This window comes from Danio aesculapii, chromosome 14 (genome assembly GCF_903798145.1).
Source record: "Danio aesculapii chromosome 14, fDanAes4.1, whole genome shotgun sequence".
Classification (NCBI taxonomy): Eukaryota; Metazoa; Chordata; class Actinopteri; order Cypriniformes; family Danionidae; genus Danio; species Danio aesculapii.
This window is the reverse complement of record NC_079448.1, coordinates 7,996,755-8,023,815: the sequence shown is the minus strand read 5'-3', so window position 1 is coordinate 8,023,815 and position 27,061 is coordinate 7,996,755. Positions and strand designations below refer to the sequence as shown.

Genomic DNA, 27,061 nt, shown 5'->3' with positions numbered 1-27,061 from the left:
CTACTAACAAAAGACACAAGGTTCACAATAAGACTAAGATAATGAATGCAAAGTATTTCAGCAACTTTATATCATCAAATGATTACATTTTTTGAAGATTAAATAATAAATTAAACCGTTATATTTTAAGTTTAAGTTTAAAAAATTGTAATAAAAATATCAATAAATAAAATTATCAGTCATTTCTTTTCGGCTTAATCCCTTTATTAATCTGGGGTTGCCACAGTGGAATGAACCGCCAACATGTCGAGCATATGTTTTACGCAGCGGATGCCCTTCCAGCTGCAACCGATCGCTGGGAAACATCCATACAAACTCATTCACACACATACACTATGGACAATTTAGCTTACCCAATTCACCTATACCACATGTCTTTGGCTGTGGGGGAAACTGGAGCACCCGGAGAAAACCCACGCAATCACAGGGAGAACATACAAACTCCACACAGAAATGCCAATTGACCCAGTTGAGGCTCGAACCAGCGACCTTCTTGCTGTGCGGCGATTGTGCTACCCACTGCACCAACGTGATGCCCTAATTAAAATTATTCAAATATATTTAAAAATGTTCCTTTAGTTGCACAAGTATATTGTTTAGCAATATATGATTTAAAACTCATTAGAATCATAAGTAAAGATCATATTCCAGTAAGACATTTTGTACATTTCCTACTGTAATATGAAGATTTAATTTTTGATAGGCAATATGCATTGCTAAGAAGTTAATTTTCAAACAGTATGATTATTCAAACAATATCTGAATATTGTCCCATCCTAAGAATTTATACATCATCAATGGAAACCTTATTTATTCAGCTTGCAGGTCATCTATAAATCTCAATTTCAATGAGATTATGGCTCATTGATTTTGGCCATTAATTAATTTATTTCACACTTACAAAAAATAAAAAAATGGAGAAACAAAAAACGAGGAAAAACATCTAGTGTTTCAGAAGATAGTGCCAAAGTATATAGACTGAAAACTAAAACGAAGCTGTATTTTGAGACTGATCTTTAACACATACTCTAAATACACAAATACACTTGTATGTGTACACACAAACATCACCTATACTCAAATATTATGTTTGCTTTAAACTACCTATTTAAAATGAGCTGAAACGACACAATTATTGACATTTTGGTGGAACAACTTAATTGTTTTATGTTCAATCTACTTAAATTTGTAAAAACTAATGTTAACTTACTTCCTTTATGTTGTCTCAACACAAATCGATTGTGTGAAACCCAGCATTTTTTTCACAGTTAACTGCAGGTTAATACTGTTAAAAGCTAGTTAATTAGTTAACTAGTTACTAGTTAATTAAAGTTATTAGTAACTAATAAGATTATGCCAACTAATAACTTTTTTGATTTGAATTGTAATACAATAATGTGCACCTTTTGTAAAGCTGCATTGAAACAATAATTATTGTGACAAACGTTATTCAAATAAACTTGAGTTGAATTGAAGTGATCTACGTCAGTGATGAAAATGAAAGCTGAATTCTCGTAAAAGTGTTTGTTTTGAGTCATAGTGCATTCGTTGTGTCTGATCACCCTCTAGTGGACAGACACATTAAACCACAGTCAGCTTTCACAATATAATCACAATATAATGTTGTTTACAGTAAACTCAGAGGATTTTCTTTCTCTTTTCTCTCCTCCCTCTCCCTCTCTCTGTGACACACACACGCACACAATAAGTCACTATGTTCGCTCTCTCCCTGGTACAACAGAGAACAATGGAAACAATGCAGCTGTTCTGTGGAGACTTCACTGCTCACTCACTGACGCTGTGATGCTGCACACCGCCGAAAATGAGTGAGGTGAGACGGTCAGCATCAGGCTCCTATCGCCCGAGGTCCAGCTGGATAAAGGTGGGACATTCTTATTAAAAATGTTAAGTGTTCGACGAGTTTAAAACAGACAGACGCAAGAAAAAGTTTTCGGTAACGTTAGTTTCTGTAAATCATGTTTGTCTCGTATGGGCCTACTAAGAAACAAATGTATTGACGTTTCAGTACGATACTTTCTGCTCGGTTTTATATGATTTCTGATCAGCTGTTAAGTTCAAAGTGGTGAAAAGGGTGTTATTTCAACACCAGCACGAGTTAAATTGGTAGTTCACTCAAAAATGTACTCTTTATTTACTCTCCCTCAAGTGGTTCAGACTTTCTTTATTCTGTTCAACTCCAATGAAGAGACGTTGAAGAAAGCTAAAATCCTGTAACCATTGACTGCCATAGTAGGACAAACAAATAGAGTGGAAGTCAGTGGTTGCAGGTTTTCAGCTTTCTTCAGAATATCTTATTTTGTGTTTGGAAGAAGAAAAAACTCAAACTAGTATGGAACAACTTGTAAAGAGTGAATAAATGATGATGAATTGACAGTTTAAATTGAATTATTCCTTTATTTTATCAATTAATTTTAAGCCAACGTCAAGTGATCAATAAATTATGACAACACATCTTTTTATGTTAATCCTAAATTATTATTCCAAGTTATTCATGTTTTGACTTATTTTTCAGTTTGATGTCATTTAAGGTAAAATGTCTCATTTAAGGCAACCAGGTATTTTTTTTACACAGTTGCTGCCTTAAACCTTTAAGTTGAATCTAATTGTTTTATTAGTTGTTTCAAATTACATCAATTAAAATGACTTAAAACATCAAGTAAAGTGTTTTTTTTACCGTTCTTTGTATTGTAATTTTGCATATTCCCCCAATAAAAACAAACAAATATTTTAGTTGAATCAAATGAACTTTTCTAGTCATCTCAACTTACATCAATCAAACTGACTAAAATATTAAGTTAGACTTTGTATAACTTAAAACATGTTGTTGAAACCTGATTAACTCATTTATTCAAAATTAGTAGTGAATAAAGTTAATAATAAAAGCAACATAAAAAATATTTGTTGTCTTGACTGTCATTACATTTTTGACAGTTTGTGTATAATTTAGTAAAAAAGTTGAATTCTGAAATAAGTTGAATTTAAAATAAGTTACTTCAACTTAAAATGAGTTAAAGAAACAACTTTGTGTTGCCATGACTTTTTGTGTGTGTATAAATATATATATATATATATATATATATATATATATATATATATATATATATATATACACACACACACACACACACACACACAGTTGAAGTCAGAATTATTAGTCCTCCTTTGAATTTTGGTCTGATAATATTTTTTCTTCTGGAAAAAGTCTTATTTGTTTTATTTCGGCCAGAATAAAAGCAGTTTTTAATTTTTTTTAAATCCATTTTAAGGTCAAAATGATTAGCCCCTTTAAGCTAATTTTTTTTTTTCGATAGTTTACAGAACAAACCAGCATTATACAAAACCTGGACTAATTACCCTAACCTGTCTAGTTACCCCAATTAACCTAGTTAAGCCTTTAAATGTCACTTTAAGCTGTATAGAAGTGTCTTGAAAAATATCTAGTCAAATATTATTTACTGTCATCATGGCAAAGCTAAAATAAATCAGTTATTAGAAATGAGTTATTAAAACTATTATGTTTAGAAATGTGTTGAAAAGTCTGCTCTCCTTTAAACAGAAATTGGGGAAAAAATAAACAGGAGGGCTAATAATTCTGACTTCAACTGTACACTATGTATATATATGTATTTTTTTTTTTACAGTGTATAACAACTTTCTTGTTTACTGGGTTGACATTATAGCACTAGATATTTTGAAGTGTTTTCTTTAACTAAGCACACTAACAATAGCAATTTATACTGTTAAATTAGTGTACTTCATTTCTGTTCAAATAACATAAATCCAGAAATGTCCAGTCCAACAGTTTGGGTGTTCCCTGTGTAAAAGTGTGTGTTTAAGTGTATTCCGCACACCGTACAATAGCTAGCATAAGCAGCAGTGACGCAGAATCCCAACAGGATGGTGGTGATGATGAGCAAATGGATTGACGTCTGTGTTTTCGTGCTGCTCATGGTGGCCAAACAAACAGTGACATTTTTGCTCCTGACTTTTATAGCAATAGGGATTTTCATTATGGCGTAGTTGAAGCAAGAGTTTTATAGTTTTTATGAAACTACGGAAACAATTATTTCTTAAAAATGGACATTTATCTACAGTAGTCAACATTTAAAATGTTTTTACACTTTCCATGATGTAAAGCTGAAAATAAGTCCACTGACCAGACTTTTGGGATCGTTTGACACTATGGCAAGCTGTTTTAACATTTAGGGATCTATTTTAACAATCTAGGCACAAAATCTAAAGCGCATAGTGCAAAAGCATTAAGGGCATGTCAGAATCCACTTTTGGTATTTTAAGGAAGGAAAAATATGGTTTGCACCATGACGCGTGGTCTAACAGGCTCTCTTAATGAGTTATGGGTGTGTTTTGAGCATAACGTGCATTAAACCAATCAGAGTCTCATTTCCCATTCCCTTTAAGAGTCAGTTGCATCGTGCCATGATGCATTTGGTATTTACATGGTGGACTTTAATATTTAATTTTGTTTGTTAAGCGCAAATATTTGTTTCAGAACTATTTCTAAATTCAGATCTAATTTCCAGCAAATTAATAAATAAACAATTATAACGAAGTGTGGTCAAAAAACTGAGTTATATCCAAACAAATCCTATGCGCCAGATGGTCCAAAACCTGACAGATGGACAAATCTATGCTTGTTTTTAATAAAACAAATATAAGTATGCATATAATAAATACTACTACTACTAATAAATACATTATACAAATGCAAATTGTCATGGATAAACTTAGAAAAGCCCCCCGAGTGAAGAACGCATGGAGGCAGTGGTTTTTAGATTCATGTAGAAAACAATCATTTTTGTTTATTTTGTTCAGATTAATAAAGTCCTTTTATTAATCTGGGGTCGCCACAGCAGAATGAACCGCCAACTTATCCAGCATATGTTTCACACAGCGGATGCCCTATGCCCCATATGGTCCAAAACTTGATAGTCTACAGAACAAACCATTGTCATACAATAACTTGCCTAATTATTCTAACCTGCCCAGTTAACCTAATTAACCTAGTTAAGCCTTTAAATGTCACTTTAAGCTGTATAGAAGTGTCTTAAAAATATCTAGTCAACTATTATATACTGTCATCATGGCAAAGATAAAATAAATCAGTTATTAGAAATGAGTTATTTAAACTATTATGTTTAGAAATGTATTGAAAAAAATCTGCTCTCCGTTAAACAGAAATTAGGGAAAAAAATAAACAGGGGGGCTAATAATTCTGACTTCAACTATATATATATATATATATATATATATATATACATATATATATATATATATATATATATATATAATACAAGTAGCTGCATGGCAATATATATTTTTGTATGATTTATAGATTTAAATGTTAATGTAGCCTGCCATATCGATACTCTTTTTCAGAGAAACAAACAAATCGACCTCATTTGTTTTTGTAAGAATTCGAAAGATTCCTCATCAGAAGCACTTAAAATATATAATGACGTTTTTGTGGACACAATAGGTTATTTGTGGACCTTTGGTAGAGGATTCTCCCAAGGGTCTCACCAGTGTAGCTTTGTGTAGCCAGATAGACCTTCAGACTCTGTTGCACCTTTCTGTTTGAGATCACGTAAAAGCAAAACAGCAAGTTTGCTTTGTTCAGTACCACGTTTAATGGGGTGAAAATGTAACATTGCTGTGCTACAATAGGAGACATTTTAAAGTTGCAGCTTCCGGTTCTTGTGGACTTTAAGTTGTCATTAATCCCTGCAAGTTAATCCAGTGAAAAAAAAAAGAAAAAGGATTTTGGTAATCTTTAATCAAAGTCTAACCATCTGCTTCTGCTTTGGTCTTTCTCTTATGATGTCAGTTTGACAGCTTGGGCAAAATATGCTTAGCCACACCCCTCCAACCCCTTGTTTGCTGCAAGTAAAAGACGAGAGGAGGAGCACAAAAATTAATCCCGCCCCTACACAAAATTCCCTTTCAGTTGCAAACATGTCCTCATACTGAAATAAGAGCCTGCTTCAACTTCCAGTTCACGCTGACTGGCGTAATTCATCCATAAATATAATGCTGGCATGCTTTTATTTACCAACATGTTTTAGTCTGTGATTTACTCCATTCCAACAGTGTATGAATTTCCTTTTTGTTTCTGCTGATTACAGACGAAGATATTTTGGAGAATATGGGTAATTATGCAATTTTGGTGCCCATTTACTTCTGTTTCACTCCCGTCTTTTGGATCATGGCTCAAAGAAGTGTTTGCTTGCAGTAAATTGCTGAAATATCAGACCGTCACTCATTGGTTCTTTAAAGATTTTTGACAAGCTGTGGCATCCCTTTTTAGATTATCCGCTGAATAACTTGCAGTTTTATGCACATATACTCTTATTCATCCTTTTAAAATGTACTCATTTATTTATTTATTTATTTTATATTTGCATTTTATTTCTGACCCCCGCCTTTCTTTTCTTTCCCATTTGTTCATTTTCATTTTTTTCTAAAATGTATTTATTTAAGTTAGAGGTTGCTGAGGGAGGGAAGTTTTTATTTGCTAGTGTTTTCACTTAAATTGAATGCAAATTTTTTTAATGTAATGTTTTGATTTGCTGATTTGATGTTTCATGCAGAAGAAATTTAAAATAAACCATTTTTTGAGCTTAAAGAATCCCAACTTGTTTAGGACAACTTGAGAGTGAGTAAACAATGACAACATTTTCTTGCCTTTTTCTTTTTAAAGAGAATCTTAAGCTTGTGTATATTTTAAATAGTTTTTTTAATCTAAAAAATATATAACCATTTTGACCTTAAAATGGTTTAAAAAAAATAAAAACTGCTTTTATTCTAGCTGAAATAAAACAAATAAGACTTTCTCCAGAAGAAAAAATATTATCAGACATACTGTGAAAATTTCCTTGCTCTGTTAAACATCAATTGGGAAATATGATGTTTAGTGTTAAAATTATAATTCTGATTTCAACTATATATGGTATCCACAGCAGAATGAACCGCCAACTATTCCATACAGTAATCTCATTTGGCCCAGCTAGGACAAGTGACCTTCTTGCTGTGAGACTATATATATATATAGTTGAAGTCAGAATTATTACTAGTAACTGATTTATTTTATCTTCGCCATGATGACAGTAAATAATATTTGACTGGATATTTTTCAAGACACTTCTATACAGCTTAAAGTGACATTTAAAGGCTTAACTAATTGAAATAGTTTAATTAGGCAGGTTAGGGTAATTAGGCAAGTTATTGTATAATGATGGTTTGTTTTGTAGACTATCGAAAAAAAACCTTACCGAAAAAAAGACTATCGACCTTAAAATGGCTTTTAAAAAATTAAAAACTGCTTTTATTCTAGCTGAAATAAAACAAATAAGACTTTCTCCAGAAGGAAAAATATTATCAGACATACTGTGAAAATTTCCTTGCTCTGTTAAACATCATTTGGGAAATATTTAAAAATAGAAAAAAATTAAAAGGGGGGCTAATAATTCTGACTTCAACTGTATATATTAGGCCTAGATTACATTGATAAACAAGCGTCAAGCGTTTTATTTTATTTTTTTAAATTAACCAGTGAAGTGATTTTTTGCTTGTATTTTAAATGTGATTATGGTTTTAATAGCGGTAAAATACAAACATCTTTCAAACCAGATTAACACAGACACAAATTCCCAATAAAGATAATTGTTTTTATTTAAATAGTTTACTTACATTGTTACTTAAATTTTACATTCATAAGTGCAAATTTACTAATAAGACGTCTAATTTTAGGGTATTGGTGACTGAAATGTGCTTGTATATCAGAGACTCTCTGAACAAGAAAGCTCTTTGAACTTAATAATGTATTCATTTAATCATTACATATGTACATTTTGTATACGTACCCACTGGCATGTATATTTTTAATGTGAGATGTTATATGCTGTTCTTTAATATATATATTTTAAAAAATTCCGTTTAAATCTCGCGGGTTCCTCCAGCGTCCCAGCATCCCGCGCGAGTTCCGCCTCGTCCAGCTCGCGCTCTGAATGGACGGCTGCGATTCTTTTCCGGCTACACCTGCTCAACCCACCAGGAAGTGCTGGGCGATAAATCCTAAAGTAATAATCCCTTTTACCTGGAGCGAGAGGAGCGAACAAACATTATTATGCAGCGCGTCCGCGGAAAGCCCTCCGACTAGATTCATGCGATCGACGCGCGCGATTAATGCAGGGTCACAAACACTCCGTCAACTCCCTGCAAGTTGGGGTTATTGTTTTCCTGCGGTGTAGCGTTTAGGGTTTTTTTGCGGTCCAATCCTCCCTCCGGCAATGGGATGCTGTGGAAGCGCAGAGGTAAGCGATGCTGTTCGCTACTGTACGGTGCTACAGTGCGGATGCTTTAATATGTGTTATATTGTCGCGCGCGCTGAGATGCATTGTTTCACGGTTGATCGCCTTTGACGGGCCAGTGAAGTCGCTTGCACTGCATGTAATCCTATTATTATGTCCTGTACGGTCGCACATACCGATGAATGCGTTTGGCCATGACAGACATTATGATGATGATGGTGATTTCTCTGTTGCAAACCTTCTGAGCACACCGATGATCATCTTACCCTTGTGTAAACATGTTTACAGGGACTGTTGTCTTCTTGTTACACACCGCTTACACAAGGGGTGTTACTTCTTATTGATGTCTATTGCGGTCGATGCTTGTGTTGTGAGATTTTGACAGGCCCTATAGGAATTTGTTGTTTTGCATTTGATGCATATATTAACTTGGGATGTTATGGAATTGTTTATTCATTGCTTCATAATTTGATGTTAGTGTTTAATGAGCAATATATGCAACCTACTTTTGGTCTTTGAGACATGCACAAAAACACGTTTGTGTTTATGAAACGTAATTCATAAGTGTCAATTATATTGAAATTGGAATTTTCACACAACATTATTGCAAAAGTAATGGGCTTTCTGTTGATGTATGGTTTGCTATTGAGGTAAAGTTGGTTTTATATTCGCACATTAAGACTTTCTCCTTAATGTGTTTTCAGAAAAGTATTATTTGCAAATTATAAATGGAGAGATCATATTAGCAGCTAATGACTATCAAAAACAACACTGTTCATAGTCAAATAAATAGTGCTAATGTTGCTTTGAAGTCATACTTGCATGTGATTTCAGTCCTAATGTTCAAAGTACCATGGTAAGCAATATAGTAAGTAGGCATGGGACAATAACCACTGTTTTCCAGATATACCTAAATTTTTTGGTATACCGTTCCTACGGTATATATGTTTATTTTTTATTTATTAAATTATTTATTTATTTTTAAGTTTTAAGGTTTTTAGTACAACAGTATCTCCAGCAGAAAAGATATCTCCTAATGCTGTTTTAAATTGTAATGAAATCAGCTTTTTTTTTAAACTAATGAAGACCGCATGAGTCAATGATTCATTTGATTTATTTAGCCTGACATGTTTACTGCTCCAAAATACTTTAAAAGTTTCTCAGAATGAAATGTATTTCATTCAATAGGGGAAGAAGTTGTTGTTTTTTTTACCCAGACATTTAAAAAGAACATATTTTAGAGCAGTAATCACAATACGGTGATACCATGAAACTGTGATATTTTTATCTAAGGTTATCATATCGTCAGAATCTTATACCGGCCCATGCCTAATAGTGTGCATATCACAAGTTGTCACTGAATAAATGTACAAGTATAAAACTAACTTTTCCTCAGTTGGTTTGTTAGGATGGGACAATATTGATGCAAGTACTTCAATATCTATTTTTATATCAATATATTGAGAAAATCACCTTTAAATAGTTTAGATTAAGTTCTTAGCCAAGGAAATTACTTCTCAAAAACCACATTCTTATATATTTACACTAGTAAATATCAACATGGAACGTGATTTTTAGTTAATAATCTAGTTATTATGGCGTAAAAGTAAAATCTTTTATTTTGACCCAACGTATTGCCAGAAAAACATCAGTGCATCATAAGACTTTTTGTTTTTGTGGTCCAGTGTCACATTTTTCATCATTTCATTTCTAAAGATGTTTCGTAAAAATAGCAACAATATTGAATATAATATGGCAATTTATTTGAATGATAAAATTAAGTTTAAACGTGCATTTGTTTTTCAGAGGACAAAAAGAGAATGGAAACCTTTGGAGGACAGAAGCTGCACGGATCTGCCATGGTTCCTGTTATTTACGTTGTTCCTCGTGGGAATGGTCAGTCAACGAAAGCATTTCATTCAAGATTTTCTATACAATATTATGGTTATATATGCATGCTACAGTAAATGTACACATACAAGTACTGAGGAATTCTGTTATAGGGTATTACCTGGTATGATAATACACTATTTGTGGTTATTAATATTCAATAATTATTTTTATATACATATACAAATCTGATTGGTCAGTTTTGGAATTGATAATTAGAAACGATAACAAGTTTCCATAACTGTATTTCATACTCTATTGCATGTGTTTATTTGCTTATTATTTGAATGAGCAAGATATTGAAAGGCTGTTTTGTCATTAGCACAGAATAAACCCGGATGACCTGGACTATATTTAGTCTATAGTCTTCCATAACTGAGGAAAAAAAAGCATAGTTATTTGAGCTTATTTATTAAGTGAATAGCTGTTTAGTATAATGTTCCAACACACCAGCCTGTTTAACTTATTTTTTCAGGAAAAACTATTTGCGGACAGACTAATTGCTGCAGAAATCAATCAAAGGATATGTGTGAGATCATACGTAAAGTGTGCAAAATATATGCATACATTATAGTTTGCGCAAAGCATCATTAAAAAAAGTGTTCACGTACTATACACGTTTTTTAAACCTTGAATTTGCTTTGAATTTTTAACTTTGCAGTACTTATTGTGATAAGAGATCACTGTTGTTTAATCATTGAAAAAAAGAGAAGACGACTGAACAAAAACGGCAACAGTGACTGGTGAAGAGAATAAATGTATATCTGCTTCTTTAATTGAGCACAACATTTTGAAGTTCAAAACTACAGCAAAGAAAAAGCAAAGACGATGGGCATTGATGGCTCAGTTCACACAGGATAGCAAATAAAGTGAAGGGGCCTTTCAGATGGATGTGCTTTTGCATTTTAAAAAGCCTTGTTAACGTCAAATAAACCGGTTGCAGCGGGGAAAATAAATATTGAACACGTCATGTTTTTTCCTGGGATTAATATTTCTAAAGGAGCTGTTGACATGGAATCGAACTAGATTTTTGTAAAAACCTAAATCCAAAACAATACAAGTGTAAAAATGAAACAAAACAAAAAAATCTGAAAAATTAGTTGTGTAATGACCAGGAAATGACACAATGAGAAAGTACTGAAGTGTATTTAATACTTTAAATAATAGGCTTTTGGTGATGGCAGCTTAAAGACGCCTCTCATATGGAAAATGAAGTCACGTAAATTACTCAGTTGTGAATTTTTCACAGGCTTCAACATGGTGCAAATATCTTGATGGTTCTTTGGGTTTCGTCTATCAAATCTGAGCTTTATTTTGTATTTTCTATTGGATTCAGTCAGGTTAGCTGAGACATTTTACAGCTTGATTTTCTTTCTCTGTATTTCTTTGGCTGTGTTTTGGATCATTGTCTTGCTGAAATGTTCACCCTGGTTTCATCTTTATCTTCATCCTCCTGCTAATGTTGATGTTGGACTGAAGCAGTGGATAATAATTTACACTGACGAAAGGCAGAGGGTTACTGAAAAACTACTGAGAGATTTCAGCTGCTGTCTGGGCTTTCACTGCCTTTCTACACCTCCCTTTCTTCATGTGTTCAATACTTTTTCCATTTTATTATACATAACTTCATTTGTGTAATTTTCATTTGTAATTTTTCGTTTTCATTTGTGTATTTGTGTAAATAATTAGAGTTGTTTTTTGCATATATGGATTTATTTGGTTGTTACCAACATCCGGGTAATTGTTCAAGCCAACAGCACCTTTAGAAATATGATTCTAAGAAAAATGGTGACGTGATCAATAATTATTTCGCCCACTGTATCATGCCAACTTGCTAAAGTAAACGGAAGCCTGCAATGGGTATTGGTATGCTCTAGATGGTAAGCCCATTTGTAAGCTCTAGATGGGATACAGCTCCGCATACTCTAATTGAAAAAAACCATTTGTGCATTTACTTAAGTGTTCATTTTGCCAATAAAAAGAAGGTTGGAAAATGTTTGTTGCCTATAGCTTTACACAAACAGAAACTGACATGTATTCTGTGCTAGTAAAGGGACTGAAAGCCATAAATGTGCATGCTCTGCTCATCTAAAGAATGAACCATTATTTTTGAAGAAAAAAGACTATACTAAAAGTCAAAAGAATAAAACGAACAAATGTTGTCTAATTTATGTGGCGCACACACAAAACGGAAATGTGCGTACGCCACTTCCCATGCAAAAGTTGTGATCTATTTAAAAAAAAAAAACTAGACAGAAGACTGCACGTAAATATTGATACGATGTATTGAAATTTTGGCACGATAAATGCCATAATCATTATCAAAGGTGCTTTATGTAAGTTTTTGACTCTTCTAAAGCATGAAAATAGCATAATATGTTTGCAGATTTAAGAAACATGCCAAGTGAACATTCTTGTTTATCTGAAAAACAATGCTGAAGTCAGATATTCTGCTTTGAAAATGTGAGTTATGTGCCGGATCGTCTGTCATTGTTTTGGTCATTTAACCCGCCCATTGCTACTTCAGCTAATTATATTCCAGCACCCTGGGTTGCCTTCATGGAAAACAGCATATTTCATTCATTTAGTCAGGAACGTAAACATTAGGTGAGCAGGTTATATTGTAACCCTGTGTTAAAACACATTTTAATTTCAGCTTAGTCCCTTTATTAATCAGGGGTCGCCACAGCAGAATGAATTGCCAATTTATCCAGCATATATTTTACGCAGCCGATGCCCTTCCAGCTGCAACCCATCGCTGGGAAACACCCATACACTCTCATTCACATACATACACTACGGACAATTTTTCTTTTCCAATTCGCCTATACCGCATTTCTTTAGACTTGTGGGGGAAACCGGAGCACCTAGAGGAAACCCACATAAACATGGAGTAAACATGCAAACTCCACACAGAAATGCCAACTGACCCAGCTGAGGGTCGAACCAGCGACCTTCTTGCTGTGAGGCGATTGTGCTACCCACTGCCCCACCATGCTGCTAAATAAGATATTTAATATACAGTGTTTCCTTTAGGATTTTTTCCAGCTGTGGCAGCAGGTCTTTTTTAAGATCTACCAACTACCTATGGCGTTATTTCAATGACAAATGCCGTGAGCGCAGTATTACAAGTCGAGATCACATTCATGTAATACGAGCATGCGAATCTCTTTGCTTGCGCGCCAATTACCTCTACCCATGCACAAAACTTCTTGCGCGCCCTCAAATAAATGCTGCTTTTAGTGCGATTTAGTGCGTTTATGTAAAGAGTATGTCTCCAACATTTATTAGATTTGCTAGGAATATTTATGAATTACTTCAATAGACCTACAGAGCGGCATTAATGCATCCTGAAGTAAAATGAAATGGCTATAAGCTCCAGAAACATAAAGTCATAATATGTAGAGCCATAGACCTTTATCTATAAAATATAATTATGGAAATTGTGTTCATCTTAACTGAAAGCTATGTCATGTTTGCTGGCCTCACACATCACACACCTGTCAGTCAGCACGTAACCTTAAAGGGTTAAACAAATAACACACGGCACTACTACGATTACAGAAAAGTTTGCACTGTTGTAATTCACTTACATTTTAATACGTTTTGGTGCGATTATAAGCCGCCATTTTAAAAAACACGACTGAACGTTTTGAATGAGAAGCTGTAATGTAGCCGTGGCGGGATGAAGTTTGGTGTGGCGCCCCATGAATGAATGTAGCGGAAACCATTAATTGCAAAATTTGTCCAAAAATTTCTGTTAATTACCACCACAAAATCACTCATTTTTATCGTGCAAAATCGCAAAAAAAAATTTTTAGGGAGTTAAGTAAATTGTAATTAATTTTGTTTTGTTTGCGCTTAAGGAAATAAAATTGTATTAAAAAAGTGATGTGTTTTGTTAAGATTTTGGTCTTCTCAGTCCCTAAAGAGATTTCCTCAATAAATGAAGAATTACTTTCCCATTCTAATACATTTCTGGTTCAACACGCATATAAAAACTTATTTCTGTTACAGCAAAAAACTAAAGGTCATAACAAAGACTGTTCAATTTACCCACACGTTTATCTGTAGTTTTATTTATACATTTATTTTTTTTTAATTAATGAGCACTTTCTGTCTGGGCATCCCAAGGTGGAAATAGAGAGCAAAGAAAATAATTAGCACAGCTTCTGTTCACAATGTTGCACAAGATATATTAATGTAATGTGAAAGAATGCATTTGAATTTAACTATCCTACAGTTGTGTGATGCATTTATATATGCTTTACTAAGATACACTTTTAATCTAGTTTTAAACTGAGAAAACTTGTCAGAGCCTCTGATATTATCAGGAAGGCTATTCAAGATTTCAGAAACCATATATGAAAAGGCTTGACCTCCTTTAGTTGTATGTACTTGTGTGTGTATTTATTTGTTTATTTATTTATTTTTTATCACCTGAAAGGAAGTAGTGCACCTGACACCATTTTATTTATATTTATTTGTATTGTTTGTAAGGGAGTTAAGTAAATTGTAAGTTATTTTATTGTGTTTGCACTGATGGAAAATAAGTTATATTAAAAAAGTGATTTGTTTTGTTAATTTTTTGGTCTTATCAGTTCCTGAAGAGATTTCTTCAATAAATGAATGAATTTACTTTCACAGTCCCATATATTTCTGGTTCAACATGCATATAAAACATATTTCTGTTATTGCTAAAAACCCCTAGCGGTCAAAACAAACAAAAAAATGTTTAATTTACCTACAAATTTGTCTGTAGTTATATTATTTGTATTTTTTTAAATGAGCACTTTTCTTGCTGTTCTCATTGCAGTGTGGCATCTGTGGGTTTACCATCGCAACTGGAGGGGCGGCGCGGCTCGTCTTTGGATATGACAGCTACGGGAACACATGTGGCCAGCGCAACGAGCCCATCGAAGGGGTCCGACTGAGTGGACTTGACCACACTGACAGAAAGTAAGTCCACTTGCCTTTTATCCCCTTTTAACGCTTAGCCCACATCCCCTCCTCCTCACCATCTACATTTACACATCCGCTTTGACCATTTTTTGTGAATGGTCAGTGGTGAAACCGGAGCGCTCCAGCTTCTTTGCCCTTCAATTATCACATCAGTGCAAATGTCAAATGGCTGGCGCTTCACCTCAAGAAGGCTTTAGACTATCTGAGCTCCACACACAGAGCCTTGAATAATTCAGCTCAGGCCCCGAGGACTGGTACTGTCACAGTGTGTGGCCCTTAATGGGTGCTAGCCAGCAGGAACGACAGGTATTGCATGCGATTTCATTTGTGGCCCTGTCAAATGTCATGTTTTTGGCTCTCCGATACGGTCGAACTGGATCCTGTGTAGCTTTTTAGAGACGTGTCTGAGGTCTGACTCATCAGGAGGACGTGCAGCTCATTTTGGTGGGGTATTCACTGGGTTGTCTGAGCAGATGGGAACTTAATAATGGCTTGAAAATGGCTTGCTGGAGCTGTCAGAGAATAGGATGTGCCGGTGAAGGGTATGCACTGCAGATTACTTGTATATTTAATGATGTTTTGACTTTGCACAAATATAGTTTAAAGCTTTTAAAGGGATAGTTCGTTTGGTAACTGTATGGTCGTTACTAACTGGTTTAGCTTTCCGTGAAACACAAAAGAAAATAATGTTGTGAATCAGTTTTCTTCAGAAATGTCTTTTGTGCTCTTCTGATGAAATAAAGTGCACAGATTGCTTCGATGTATTCATCAGGAGACATGGGTATTATATTGAGCTGCACAATTAATCGAAAAAAAGATCGTGATCTCGATTCGACCCCCTAGACCAGGGGTCACCAAACTTGTTCCTGGAGGGCCGGTGTCCTGCAGATTTTAGCTCCAACCCTAATCAAACACACCTGAATGAGCTAATCAAGGTCTTACTAGGTATACTTGATACACCCAGCCAGGTGTGTTGAGGCAAGTTGGAGCTAAATCCTGCAGGGACACCTGCCCTCCAGGACCAAGATTGGTGACCCCTGCCCTAGACGATCTTAATCCAGCATTTCTACAATTCTGCCAATCCTATTTTCAAGTTCAGGAGAGAAGCAAAGGAGGCTGCACGAGTCTTTTCATTGTTTCACATACATTGCTCAGCGACATGGACACCTCCAAATGATGTTGAAAGAGTCACATACTGTATTTATAAGGTATAATTCACCTAAAAATGTCATTTTTGTCATCATATAATGCTGTATTCGCGGCCAGGAAATCACACGTGACGTGAGCTGCTGACTGTGACCTGTTACCACAGTGAGGGCGGGCGCGCTCCCTACTTTAGTGAACAGAACCTGCATTGGCTGTGAGTAACAGGTAATAAAGTTGTAAATAATCGTCAGTTTGTGGCACAGAGTGATCGTTTGAGAGCCGCGCGCGAAGTATGAACAGCACTTAGCAGTGAAAATGAAATCGAAAGCGTGCACATCATTTAAATAATCATATTTCATTTTAGAGTTATGATTGCGACAAGCATATATTTTTTCTTTCATAGCGAACACACAGTTGTTCATGAAAATAAATGTTTACGGTGTCAGTATAACTACTCTAGCCTATATAATGTTGATTTGACCAGTGAATTAAATGGTCTAACGATGTTGTCAATGACAGATTGCAAGCATAGGCCTAAATCTCAAACATAATTCAACATCAGAATTATAAGTGGAATAGAATTATTTATAGAAACCAGTAGACCTACACATAATATTATTATTGTTTTACCATGTTTGAGAAAATAATAATAATTGCCGACTCATATTAAGCTTTATTTTACATCTACAGAATCGTGAGAAAATCGTCATCTTTATTTTAAGCAACAAAAAAAAATCGCGATTCTCATTTTAGCCAGAATCGTGCAGCTCTAGTATTAATGTTGTAGTTCTTGCATATGTTTTTGACTCATAGGGATGGTAACCAGATATTTAATATTTACTTATTGTTGGGGTATTGATATTGATGGAAGTCCCAAGGGAAAATATGTAATTTTTAGGGTTGGTATATGTTTTTTAGGGACATTCAAAAATTTTAGGCTATTTAGGTTTAGTTTGGAAAGAAATTATTACTTGAGATATGCATTTAGAATAGTTTTAAATGAATGCTGTCTGTCTAAACACTGTATTCATCAAAACATCCTGAAGTAAGACTTAGAAATAAGAAATAAGAAACAAGAAACGTGTTTTGCTCAATTGGCGTATCAGATTGTTTTCTGAAGGATCATGTGACACTGAAACCTAATAACATAGGAAATTTAATATTTTACAATATTATGATTTTTATTGCTGCCTTAGTAAGCATAAGAGACTTTAAACATCTTACTAGCCCAAAACTTGTGAATGATGGCATGTATAAATAGCATTTAAATCCACTCTGAGTATTTTGAGATATTTTAAACATAGCGATAGATGGTACAGATTTCATATGTAGTATTAACTTGAAGCTTATAAGGAGCATACTTAGAGATTGCAGATCAAACTAACTTTGTGTGGGAAAAAAAGACATCTTAAGTAGGAATATATCTGCTGATCTGGTATTATAAGTGTTTGAGCAGTACACCAACTAGGCATGGGCCGGTATAAAATTCTGACGGTATGATAACCTTGGATATAAATATCACGGTTTCACAGTATCACATTATTTAGATTACTGCTCTAAAATAAGTTCTTTTTAAATGACTGGGTAAAAAACAAAACCTTTTTTCCCCTTTGCACAATATATTTTAATTTGGGAAACATGTTTTGCTCCAAATTGGCATATCAGATTGTTTTCTGAAGGATCATGTGACACTGAAACCTAATAACAGGAATTTTAATATTTTACAATATTATGATTTTTATTGCTGCCTTAGTAAGCATAAGAGACTTTAAACATCTTACTACCCCAAAACTTGTGAATGATGGCATGTATAAATAGCATTTAAATCCACACCGACTATTTTGAGATGTGTCTGTATTTCACAGTTCATGATGAGGAGATCACACACAGGGAAATTCTTACTGAAATTGCTTCCAATAACAATGTTTGTTTATTTGCAAATCTTTGCTGCCTAGCCATAATGATATAAAACATCAAAGTTATAGCCCATAAAATGACATGCCAGTTGCCTGTTTACAAAATCGTTTTCGTGATTGGCAGACTATTATTATGGTGTTTAACATTAGTAGTTTCCTCATGGCCGTGATGTTCCTGGTGTATAAATTAATACGTGTCTAAGTGTTTGCTTATCATATTACAACCATATAGTTCTGTGTAATTGCTTCATTTATTCATGCTATAAGAGAGACAGATGTGCTAAATGCCACCTAGATTGAGTTGATCTTCCAGGGAGGCGTGACCGTTCATTTCTCTCCTTCCTCTTATTACAGCTTTAACTCTGGCTCAGCATACAAAACCACTAGAGATGTGCAGTCAGCTCCATATCAGTCTCTTTACACACACTTTACACAACACATGGTTATTAGACATGCATGCCTATTTGATAGATAGATAGATAGATAGATAGATAGATAGATAGATAGATAGATAGATAGATTGATTGATTGATTGATTGATTGATTGATTGATTGATTGATTGATTGATTGAACAGGAAAGTCCCATTGAGAGACAATAACTATTCCACCAGGGAGTCCTCATCAAGACAGGCAGCATAGGACAAAGTTACAGAAAAATACACAACATATAGACACACACAAAAATAAATATAAACCATAATCAATTGTTAAAACGCACACTGCTCTAAATTGACAGACTTTAATATATTTTAAATATAGCGATAGATGGTACAGATTTCATATGTAGTATTAACTTGAAGCTTATAAGAAGCATACTTGGAGAATGCAGATCAAACCTTGTGTGGAAAAAAATGACATCTTAAGTAGGAATATATCTGCTGATCTGGTAATATAAATGTTTGAGCAGTACACCAACTAGGCATGGGCCGGTATAAGATTCTGATGGTATGATAACCTTGGATATAAATATCACAGTATCACGGTATTTAGATTACTGCTCTAAAATAAGTTCTTTTTAAATGTCTGCGGGGAAAAAAACCAAACCTTTTTTCCCCCATTGTGCACAATATATTTTAATTTGGGAAACATTTAAAATATTTTAGAACAGTAAACATGTACGGCTGAATAATTCAAATGAATTATTGACTTCTGCTGTGTTCACTTGTTTCGAAAACACAGATTTCTTTAAAATTTAAAACGGCATCTTTAGAGATCCTTTCTCCTGGAGATACTGTTGTCTTAAAAAAAATGTAAATAAAAAATCTTACTCATACCTTAGGAACGGTATAGCAGGAAATTTTGACTGTTTTAAAACCTTGACTTTTCCAAACCGCGGTATACCTTAAAAAACTGTTATCGTCCCATGCCTAACACCAACAAACTAGGTACGTACTGTGTTAAAGCTTCAGAAATAAGCTTTAATAATAAAATGTTGTTTTCTTCTTGACCGTAATGAAGTCCACTCTGTCATTTCATAAAAATTACAGTGACAAATTGTAAGGCACTATGAGAAACAATATCCAATTTTTTAAAGGGGTGGTCCACTATGATATCATATTTTAAACTTTAGTTGATGTGTAATGTAGCTGTGTGAACGTAAACAACATCTCTGAATGTAATAAGCTCAAAGTTCAATGCAAAGGGAGACATTGGCTTTTACAGAGTTAGCTTAGAAAAGCCTACAGCAAACGAAGTTTGAGGAATACAAAAAATTTGGCTTAATGAAGTCTTAAACCCTTCAGGTTACACACATTCACCCTGAGCAGTGAAGGGGCGTGGCCAGATGTGCTGTAATGTTATAGCAGAGAAAGTTAGAATGGCGTCAAAACGCTGCTATCTCCACCGTGCTTGTTCTGTTTCTGTATTTGGGCTTCCAAGATACATAACACAAAGAGAGAAGTGCTAACAATTTAATTTTAATTATGTTCCAGAGAATTATAAAAAGATATAGCTCTAGCATTTGAGAAAGGAGAACTTCCAAAATCTCTTCCAGTTCAGTGCTGGATTCAGCTAAAAATCCTCAAAGAAGGAGCAGCTCCAACCATAATAGACGAAGCTGTGTGTTGTGACCCACAACCTGTAAGTATTTTTATTTGTTCAAATTGATCTATACATTACATTCCAGCGTATGGAACAGTATGTTGTAGTGGGGACATAAACAAGGATGTAAACAACAGGAAATGCTGTTTGGCACCGCTAACAATTCAGCTCCAAATTCATATTTATTCGTCAAACCGCTGTAAACACCCACAGTCTTCAGCAGCGCTGCAGTGTCTCTCTATTTGACCGCTTTCCATGCTTTCTACATCTCAAATATCGAACTTGCAAAAGATATGAGAATGTTTAATATTATACACATGCTTATAACCCGAATATATGTGAAAAACACTTGTCAGGTTTTATTTTGGAGAGCAGGCGTGAGGTTCAGCTGTGTCCTTTTCATTTTCTTTCTGATTCAGGCTCAAACTGATACGGTTAACTTCTACTGTGACGGACAGTATTTACATAACGGCAAATCGTATGCAAGTAGAGGCTTCCTGCTGCTGTGGAGCTGATCCGCGAATCACTGCACATTATGTTAGCTGACCAATCAGAGCATCTTGAGGTGGGCCTTTCAAAGGATCTAGGACGTATGATAGTCGTTTTCACGTCAGCTAAGTAGCAGTCTATAATTAAGATGTATGATAAAAAAAACTTGATTTTCTACAATTAAAGCATGAGCACACATTGCTTTGCACCCTATAAACACTACCAAGCCTTAAAAATACACTCTGAACCACCCCTTTAAAACATTCAGAGGTGCATGCAAATTAGGGGTGCAACAAAAAAATAAATCTTCTCACAGTTTGGCTTTAGGTCACTGTTTCAGTACAGTTTGGTATGATATGCTCAATAAAAAAGCACTGGCACATAAAAAAACAACAACTCTGCAAGCAAAATACAATACAAATTTAAACGTATATAGCAAATATACTGCTAAAATAAACAGTGGTTTCAGGTTTTTAATGTACCTAACAGTAGTTGTCAGTTACAAAAACTCACCAGTTTAACCAAATATAACACTGCGTACTGTATATAATCTTCACTGTATGAATTACGTAGAGGTTTACTATTTCTGAGCTAGCTATTCAGTCAAGAGCAGAGGGATTTCATTATCTTTTGTTGTTTGATTAATATTAAAAACGCAGACAGCAGGAATAAGATGCTTTTACTTTAAGATGAAGCACAAATGCAGAGCAATGAGAAAGTTGCAGACGAATGTTTACAAGGCAAAACCCTTTGAAATCAAGTTGGACATAAGTATTGATCATAACTGAATTTTGCAAAACCATCACCACTAGTGTGTGTTTCCAGTGCTCGTATCTGTATTGTCTGTAGACTGGCTGCCAACACAATTTGCTTTAATTCATTTTGGCTTGGAGGGTTGTGATCTGTGAGCGTTTACCTTTCTACTTGCCGCTTACCACGGCAGTAGTAATTACACGCTTCATTAAGAAGGTTTGACGTCTGACCTTTGTTGATGTTAGACTTTAGATTAACACAGCCATGTGGGTCATTTGCCTCTGGGCTTTCAGGATCAGGGATGAGTGTAGTATTTATACTGGTTCTGGGGTTTGTTCTTTGTGTGTGGATTACTCAATGAGCTGGATTTGATGATCAATGATTTGGCATGACCTAGGATTGTTTGGTACTTCACAACTCATTCTGGAGTTGTTCTAGCAAAAGGTCTGTAAGCTCAATTAGATTTTGTTTTTTTAAGCAATACTAGCGCTATGCAATATGATCATATATATATATATATATATATATATATATATATGCACAAATACATGCATGCATACAGGAGTTGGACAATCAAACTCAAGAGTTCAAAATAGGACAACTTTTTGGTTCGCGTCTCGCTGGTGAATCTGTGACCAAGACAGCATGCCTGTGTGATGTATCAAGAGCCATGGGATCCAGGGTAATGTCAGCATACCACCAAGAAGGACGAACCACATCCAACAGGAATAACTGTGGACACAAGACGAAGCTCTCTGAAAGGGTTGTCCAGAGGTTAACCCAGATTGTTTCCAAAAAACTCACTGCAGAATTAAATGTGCACCTCAACTCTCCTGTTTTCAACAAATCTGTTCGTCAGGAGCTCCACAGGTTCAGTATACATGGCCGGGCTGCTATATTCAAACCTTTGCTCACTCATACCAATGCCAAAAGTCGGTTTAAATAGTGCCAGCAGTGAAAATCTTGGGCTGTGGACAATTTGAAACGTGGACTGTTCTCTGATGAGTCCACCTTTACTGTCTTTCCCACATTAGAGAGATACGGTGTCGAGAAGCCCCAAAGAAGTATACCACCTAGACTGTTGCATGCTCACATTGAAGCATGGGGGTTGATCAGTGATGGTTTGGGCTGGAATATCATGGCATTGATACTTGTGCTAGATTGTTGTGTCGCTGCCAAGGACTACGGAACCACTCTAGAGGACCATGTGCACCCAATGGTTCAAACATTGTATCCTGAAGGCAGTCCCATGTATAAGAAAGACTAGTGTCAGAGTGGTTTGATGAACATGAAAGTGTAGTTGAACATCTCCCATGGCCTGCACATGCCATGTGTTTAAAGGGAAGCGAAACGCCAAAACTCATTTTTTGAGATGTTGACAGTCATTTTTATGTCACACAATGCTATAAACATTATTAGGACACATATATTCACAAAAAAAGAAAATTGGTTGGCGCCAATAGCCTAGTGGTATTGTGCGCCGACATATGGCACCGATGTGCTCGCGGTGACCCGAGTTCGATTCCCGGCTCAGGGTCCTTTGCCGATCCTTCCCCTCTCTCTGCTCCCAATGCTTTCCTGTCTGAAATCTACTGTCCTATCATAATAAATGTGAAAAACCTTTAAAAAGTAATTCTAAAAAAAATAATAAAAATTGGCTGTTTTTGCGTTATTTCGAGCAGATTCGTTCTTCCGGTTCAAAAAGAAATTTTGAAGCTACATCACGGCCATGAGATCCTTGTGTAAATTCCAGCATGAAGACTGGATGTCTGTACCAGCCGGCACAACGTGACGTCTTTGAGTTTTCATCATTAATTCATGAGAGAGAGTTGGTTCGGACCAATCAGCGTGCTGTTACAGTGTTCAGAGAGACACCACGTTGTGTTGCCAACTGTAATTAAAAGTGGAAGAAGAAGAATTGTTTGGAGACATGGGTCGTCAGTGTTGCATTATAAATGTGCCGCAATGAAGGTTTTGTTTCCATTTCCCTGCTATGAGAGCACCTGGCATGTGGACACAGTACTCTTTCAGTTTTTAAAGATATACCAAAATGATTTAGTTGCTAAGTTTACAGTACGTTTACATTGCTGCAGTATTATGGACTGAAAGGTCTGCTGTAAATGCTGCTCTCCGAATGTAAACATGTAAACAACTTAATCAAACTATTACCGTCGTGTAAAATTTTTGCCGCATTTTGTGGCTGGATAATCTAAACACACACGGCTGTTTGACGCTTTTCTCTGCACATACCGAATATCTGCATCTACCGAGAAATGCTGTGGTTTTTTTTCCCCATTCGGTATCAAATTCCATGAAAACTACACTCTTCCAGCAGTTCCTCGCTTCCAATCTCTCATTTGTCTCAGCCGGATAGCATAAAAGTGCCATACTGCAGTTAAAGTCGACAAATTAAGAATGAAACACCTGAAATCCATGAAACTCCAGAGGAAATGTGGATAGCATAGTGACGCGATGACGTTAATCAAATTATGTGCTATAACATGTAAAACAGGATCATGAAAGTTAATCGTAATATTGTCTTATTCAGATTAAGGCAAATAATTTGATTACTGATGTTCATGTAAATGTAGTCACTGAAAATCAGCACGTGGATGTACTGAAACTCCCCTTTTAATGCAAATCCTTCCCTCTTTCGCCACTCGCCACTCCCACCTAAACAGAGCCGGACTCGCACACTTTCCCGACATTTTATCAAACGTGAGGTGTGAAAACACCCTGCTGAGACATGGGTGGGGGTAGTGGTTAAATTGGACTAGTCGAACTAAAAAATGTTTTCCTAATGCATAGAGTTTATTTGTTTTATATAAATGTATTTGCTTAATAATGACTGCACATTTCTAATTCTGAAATTGTTTTAATGTCAAATATCACAGACATGTGGGTTTTATTTTGAAACCACTTTTTATTAGAAATTAAGAATGAACGTAAAATTTTGATGTATAAATACTGAAATGATATTTTAGCATAAACATATTCCAAAAGGTGTTTTATTTTATTTATTTATTTATTTATTTTTTATGCTGTGCAAGTTCTGTAATCAAACACCCTATTAGAAACCAAATTGCTTTTCTAGATAAAGTACATGCTGAGGGTGTAAGTATGCATGTGTGCAACTCTCTCTTGTGTGTGTGTGTATGTCAGGGGGCAGAACGAGTTAGCAAGCTAATGTTGTTAGCCGAGCAAAGTTCATCTGGTTAATGCACTTAGCTTAGTTTTACTTTCTCAGCTGCTAATACAGTGATCCAGCAGCTCGCTCCCGCTGCCTATGATAAATCCATCTCTGTTTAATGAGGTTATAGTTCATCTTTACCTCTCATGTGCGTTCGTTTGGTTTATTGCTCACTTTAGAGGTTGTCAGCAGTTTTTGCGCAGCACGCTTTGAGTTAGGTTCTGTGTGTGTTCATTCCCTTGTTGTCTCTATGAAAATTTGATGTGTTTTTCAGGTCTAACGTTTTTTTTTCTTTTACATGAAGTCCACGTAATGTGATTCCAACAGAATGCAATTTAATGGCCTAATATAAACACAAACGATGTCTCTTACTGAAATATGTAGTGGAAAACTCATGAAAAATTTGCGTCGTTTAAAAAATTCACATCAGTTAATGAGTTTGCTGGTGTTATTTTAAGTTTGCAGTGTGCTTGCTGTCAAATGATTGGACTCTGTGAGCTGCTGCTGGTACTTTTTGCTATTTTTACAACACAAATGCTGGATTCCACACAATTCCTTCACTTTGTCCCAACACAAATCGATTAAGTTAACTTAATTGTTTTTTAAAATGTAAGTGGATTGAACACAATTCTTGAGGTTTCTTTTGGGACAGCTTAATTGTTTTGTGTTGATTAGGGATGCAACGATTAACCAATTTCACTAATAATCGCGCTTCAATTCGTCACAGTTAATTAATCGTAAAGGCACCGTGTTTCTGCATGGAACAAAACCGCTGCAACTAAACAAAGTTATGCCAACTGTGCACTAGGGCTGCACGATTATGGCTAAAATGAGAATCACGATTTTTTTTTTTGCTTAATAAAGATCATGATTTTCTCACGATTCTGTATATGTAAAATAAAGCTTAATATGAGTAGGCTGTTATTATTGTTAATTCCTAAACATATGTTAAAACAACAATAATATTAGGCCTATGTGTAGGTCTACTGTTGGTTAAAATGCTAAATTTTGTATAGACTTGGAATGGTGGACTTGAACAGACTTTAAATATGTCCTGGTCGTTAATTCACAGTAAAGTGATGACATTAGAATACAACTATTCATAATTATAAAGTTGAATTATTATGTTTGAGACGTATTGTCATTTGTCATTGACAACATTATTAGACATTTATTTTCATGCACAACACTTGCTCACTATGACAGAAAAAACATATCAAATGGGTGTCGTAATCCTTTATAGTGCGATATGATCATTTAGCCCGGGTTTCACTTTCCCTTCCAAGTGCGGCTAATGGTCGCTGTCACTGTGAGAAAAAAACACACACATGCAAATCAGACTTCCCGCAGCCTCTCAAATGATCTCTCTGTGTAACAAACTGAACGTTATTTACGACTTTCCTGCCTGTTATTCACAGCCTATGCAGGATTACATTTTTTAATAAATTCTAAAATGCTTCCAGATATTGAGAGAAGTGCGCACTGAGAAATGGCAGCGACAAAAGCTAGATGCCAACCTGACAGGATGTAAACATGCCAACGCAACAAAAGAAACTTCAAGCGTATTCATAGAGAGGTACTTACAGGTGGTGATGGATATATATGGAATCATTTTTGTGCCAATAAGAATGAACATAACTTTCCAAGAAACGATCAAAAATATGCCACTGCAAAAGAAGAAGAACACAATGAAAACAAAAAAATGAACTCAGTCGCACGAATTTAACATGCTCTTCAAATATGCTTCATTCTTTGTTAATGATTTTCAAAGAATCGTTTTCGCGAATCATGGATTTTGAATGCGTTGCCACAGTTTTCGCTTACGCTTCGTAAATTTTCGTTTGCTGTTTTGGCACAAACTTCTCGTGGGGGCGGGCTTAACAGCGATCTACACTGATTGGCTAATGAGCTTTTGATGGACAGTTGCTCTCTGACCTGGAATCACAGACGGTGACGTCAGTGGCGGGCATATCGGAAAGTTGTTGCGGTCTGCAATACGTCGTGCTTTATGTTAAGTATTAATGTTAGTATTTTACCTACGGTCGTCTCTTAGTTTCTAAAGATGACCTCCCGGGAGAGACACGGAGCGGTGCCATCATCTTCCACCTCAGCTTGTCCCTCAGGGCAGCTTGAAGTAAGTTCGTGTTGCTAAAGTAACGTTTATCAATAACATCAATAAAAGTTTTATTCATGTATATACAGTAGATATACAGTAAGTGTACTCTTAGACCAAATGCAATAGCAAATGCAAATGAAGTAGGCTTAGACCATCAATGAAATTTTTTTTCCCCACAGTGTGTCTAAAAATGTTTCCAGATATTGAGTG

The 27,061-nt window shown here is 35.2% G+C and overlaps 1 protein-coding gene across 5 annotated transcripts in view; it reads left to right on the top strand.

Annotated features, from left to right (window-relative positions):
• Positions 1–1,754: 1,754 nt before the first annotated feature.
• slc44a1b (solute carrier family 44 member 1b) overlaps positions 1,755–27,061 on the top strand; it is a 57,602-nt gene continuing 32,295 nt past the window's right edge. For 4 of the 5 annotated variants that reach the window (XM_056472090.1, XM_056472087.1, XM_056472086.1 and 1 more), the window contains exons 1-3: positions 1,755–1,882; positions 10,155–10,244; positions 15,055–15,197. In XM_056472090.1, the coding sequence (XP_056328065.1) occupies positions 1,823–1,882; positions 10,155–10,244; positions 15,055–15,197 (293 nt within the window). In that variant the 5' untranslated portion in view covers positions 1,755–1,822. Of the gene's footprint in view, positions 1,883–8,045; positions 8,352–10,154; positions 10,245–15,054; positions 15,198–27,061 lie in introns of those variants that run through there. The other variant, XM_056472089.1, reaches the window with a different exon arrangement.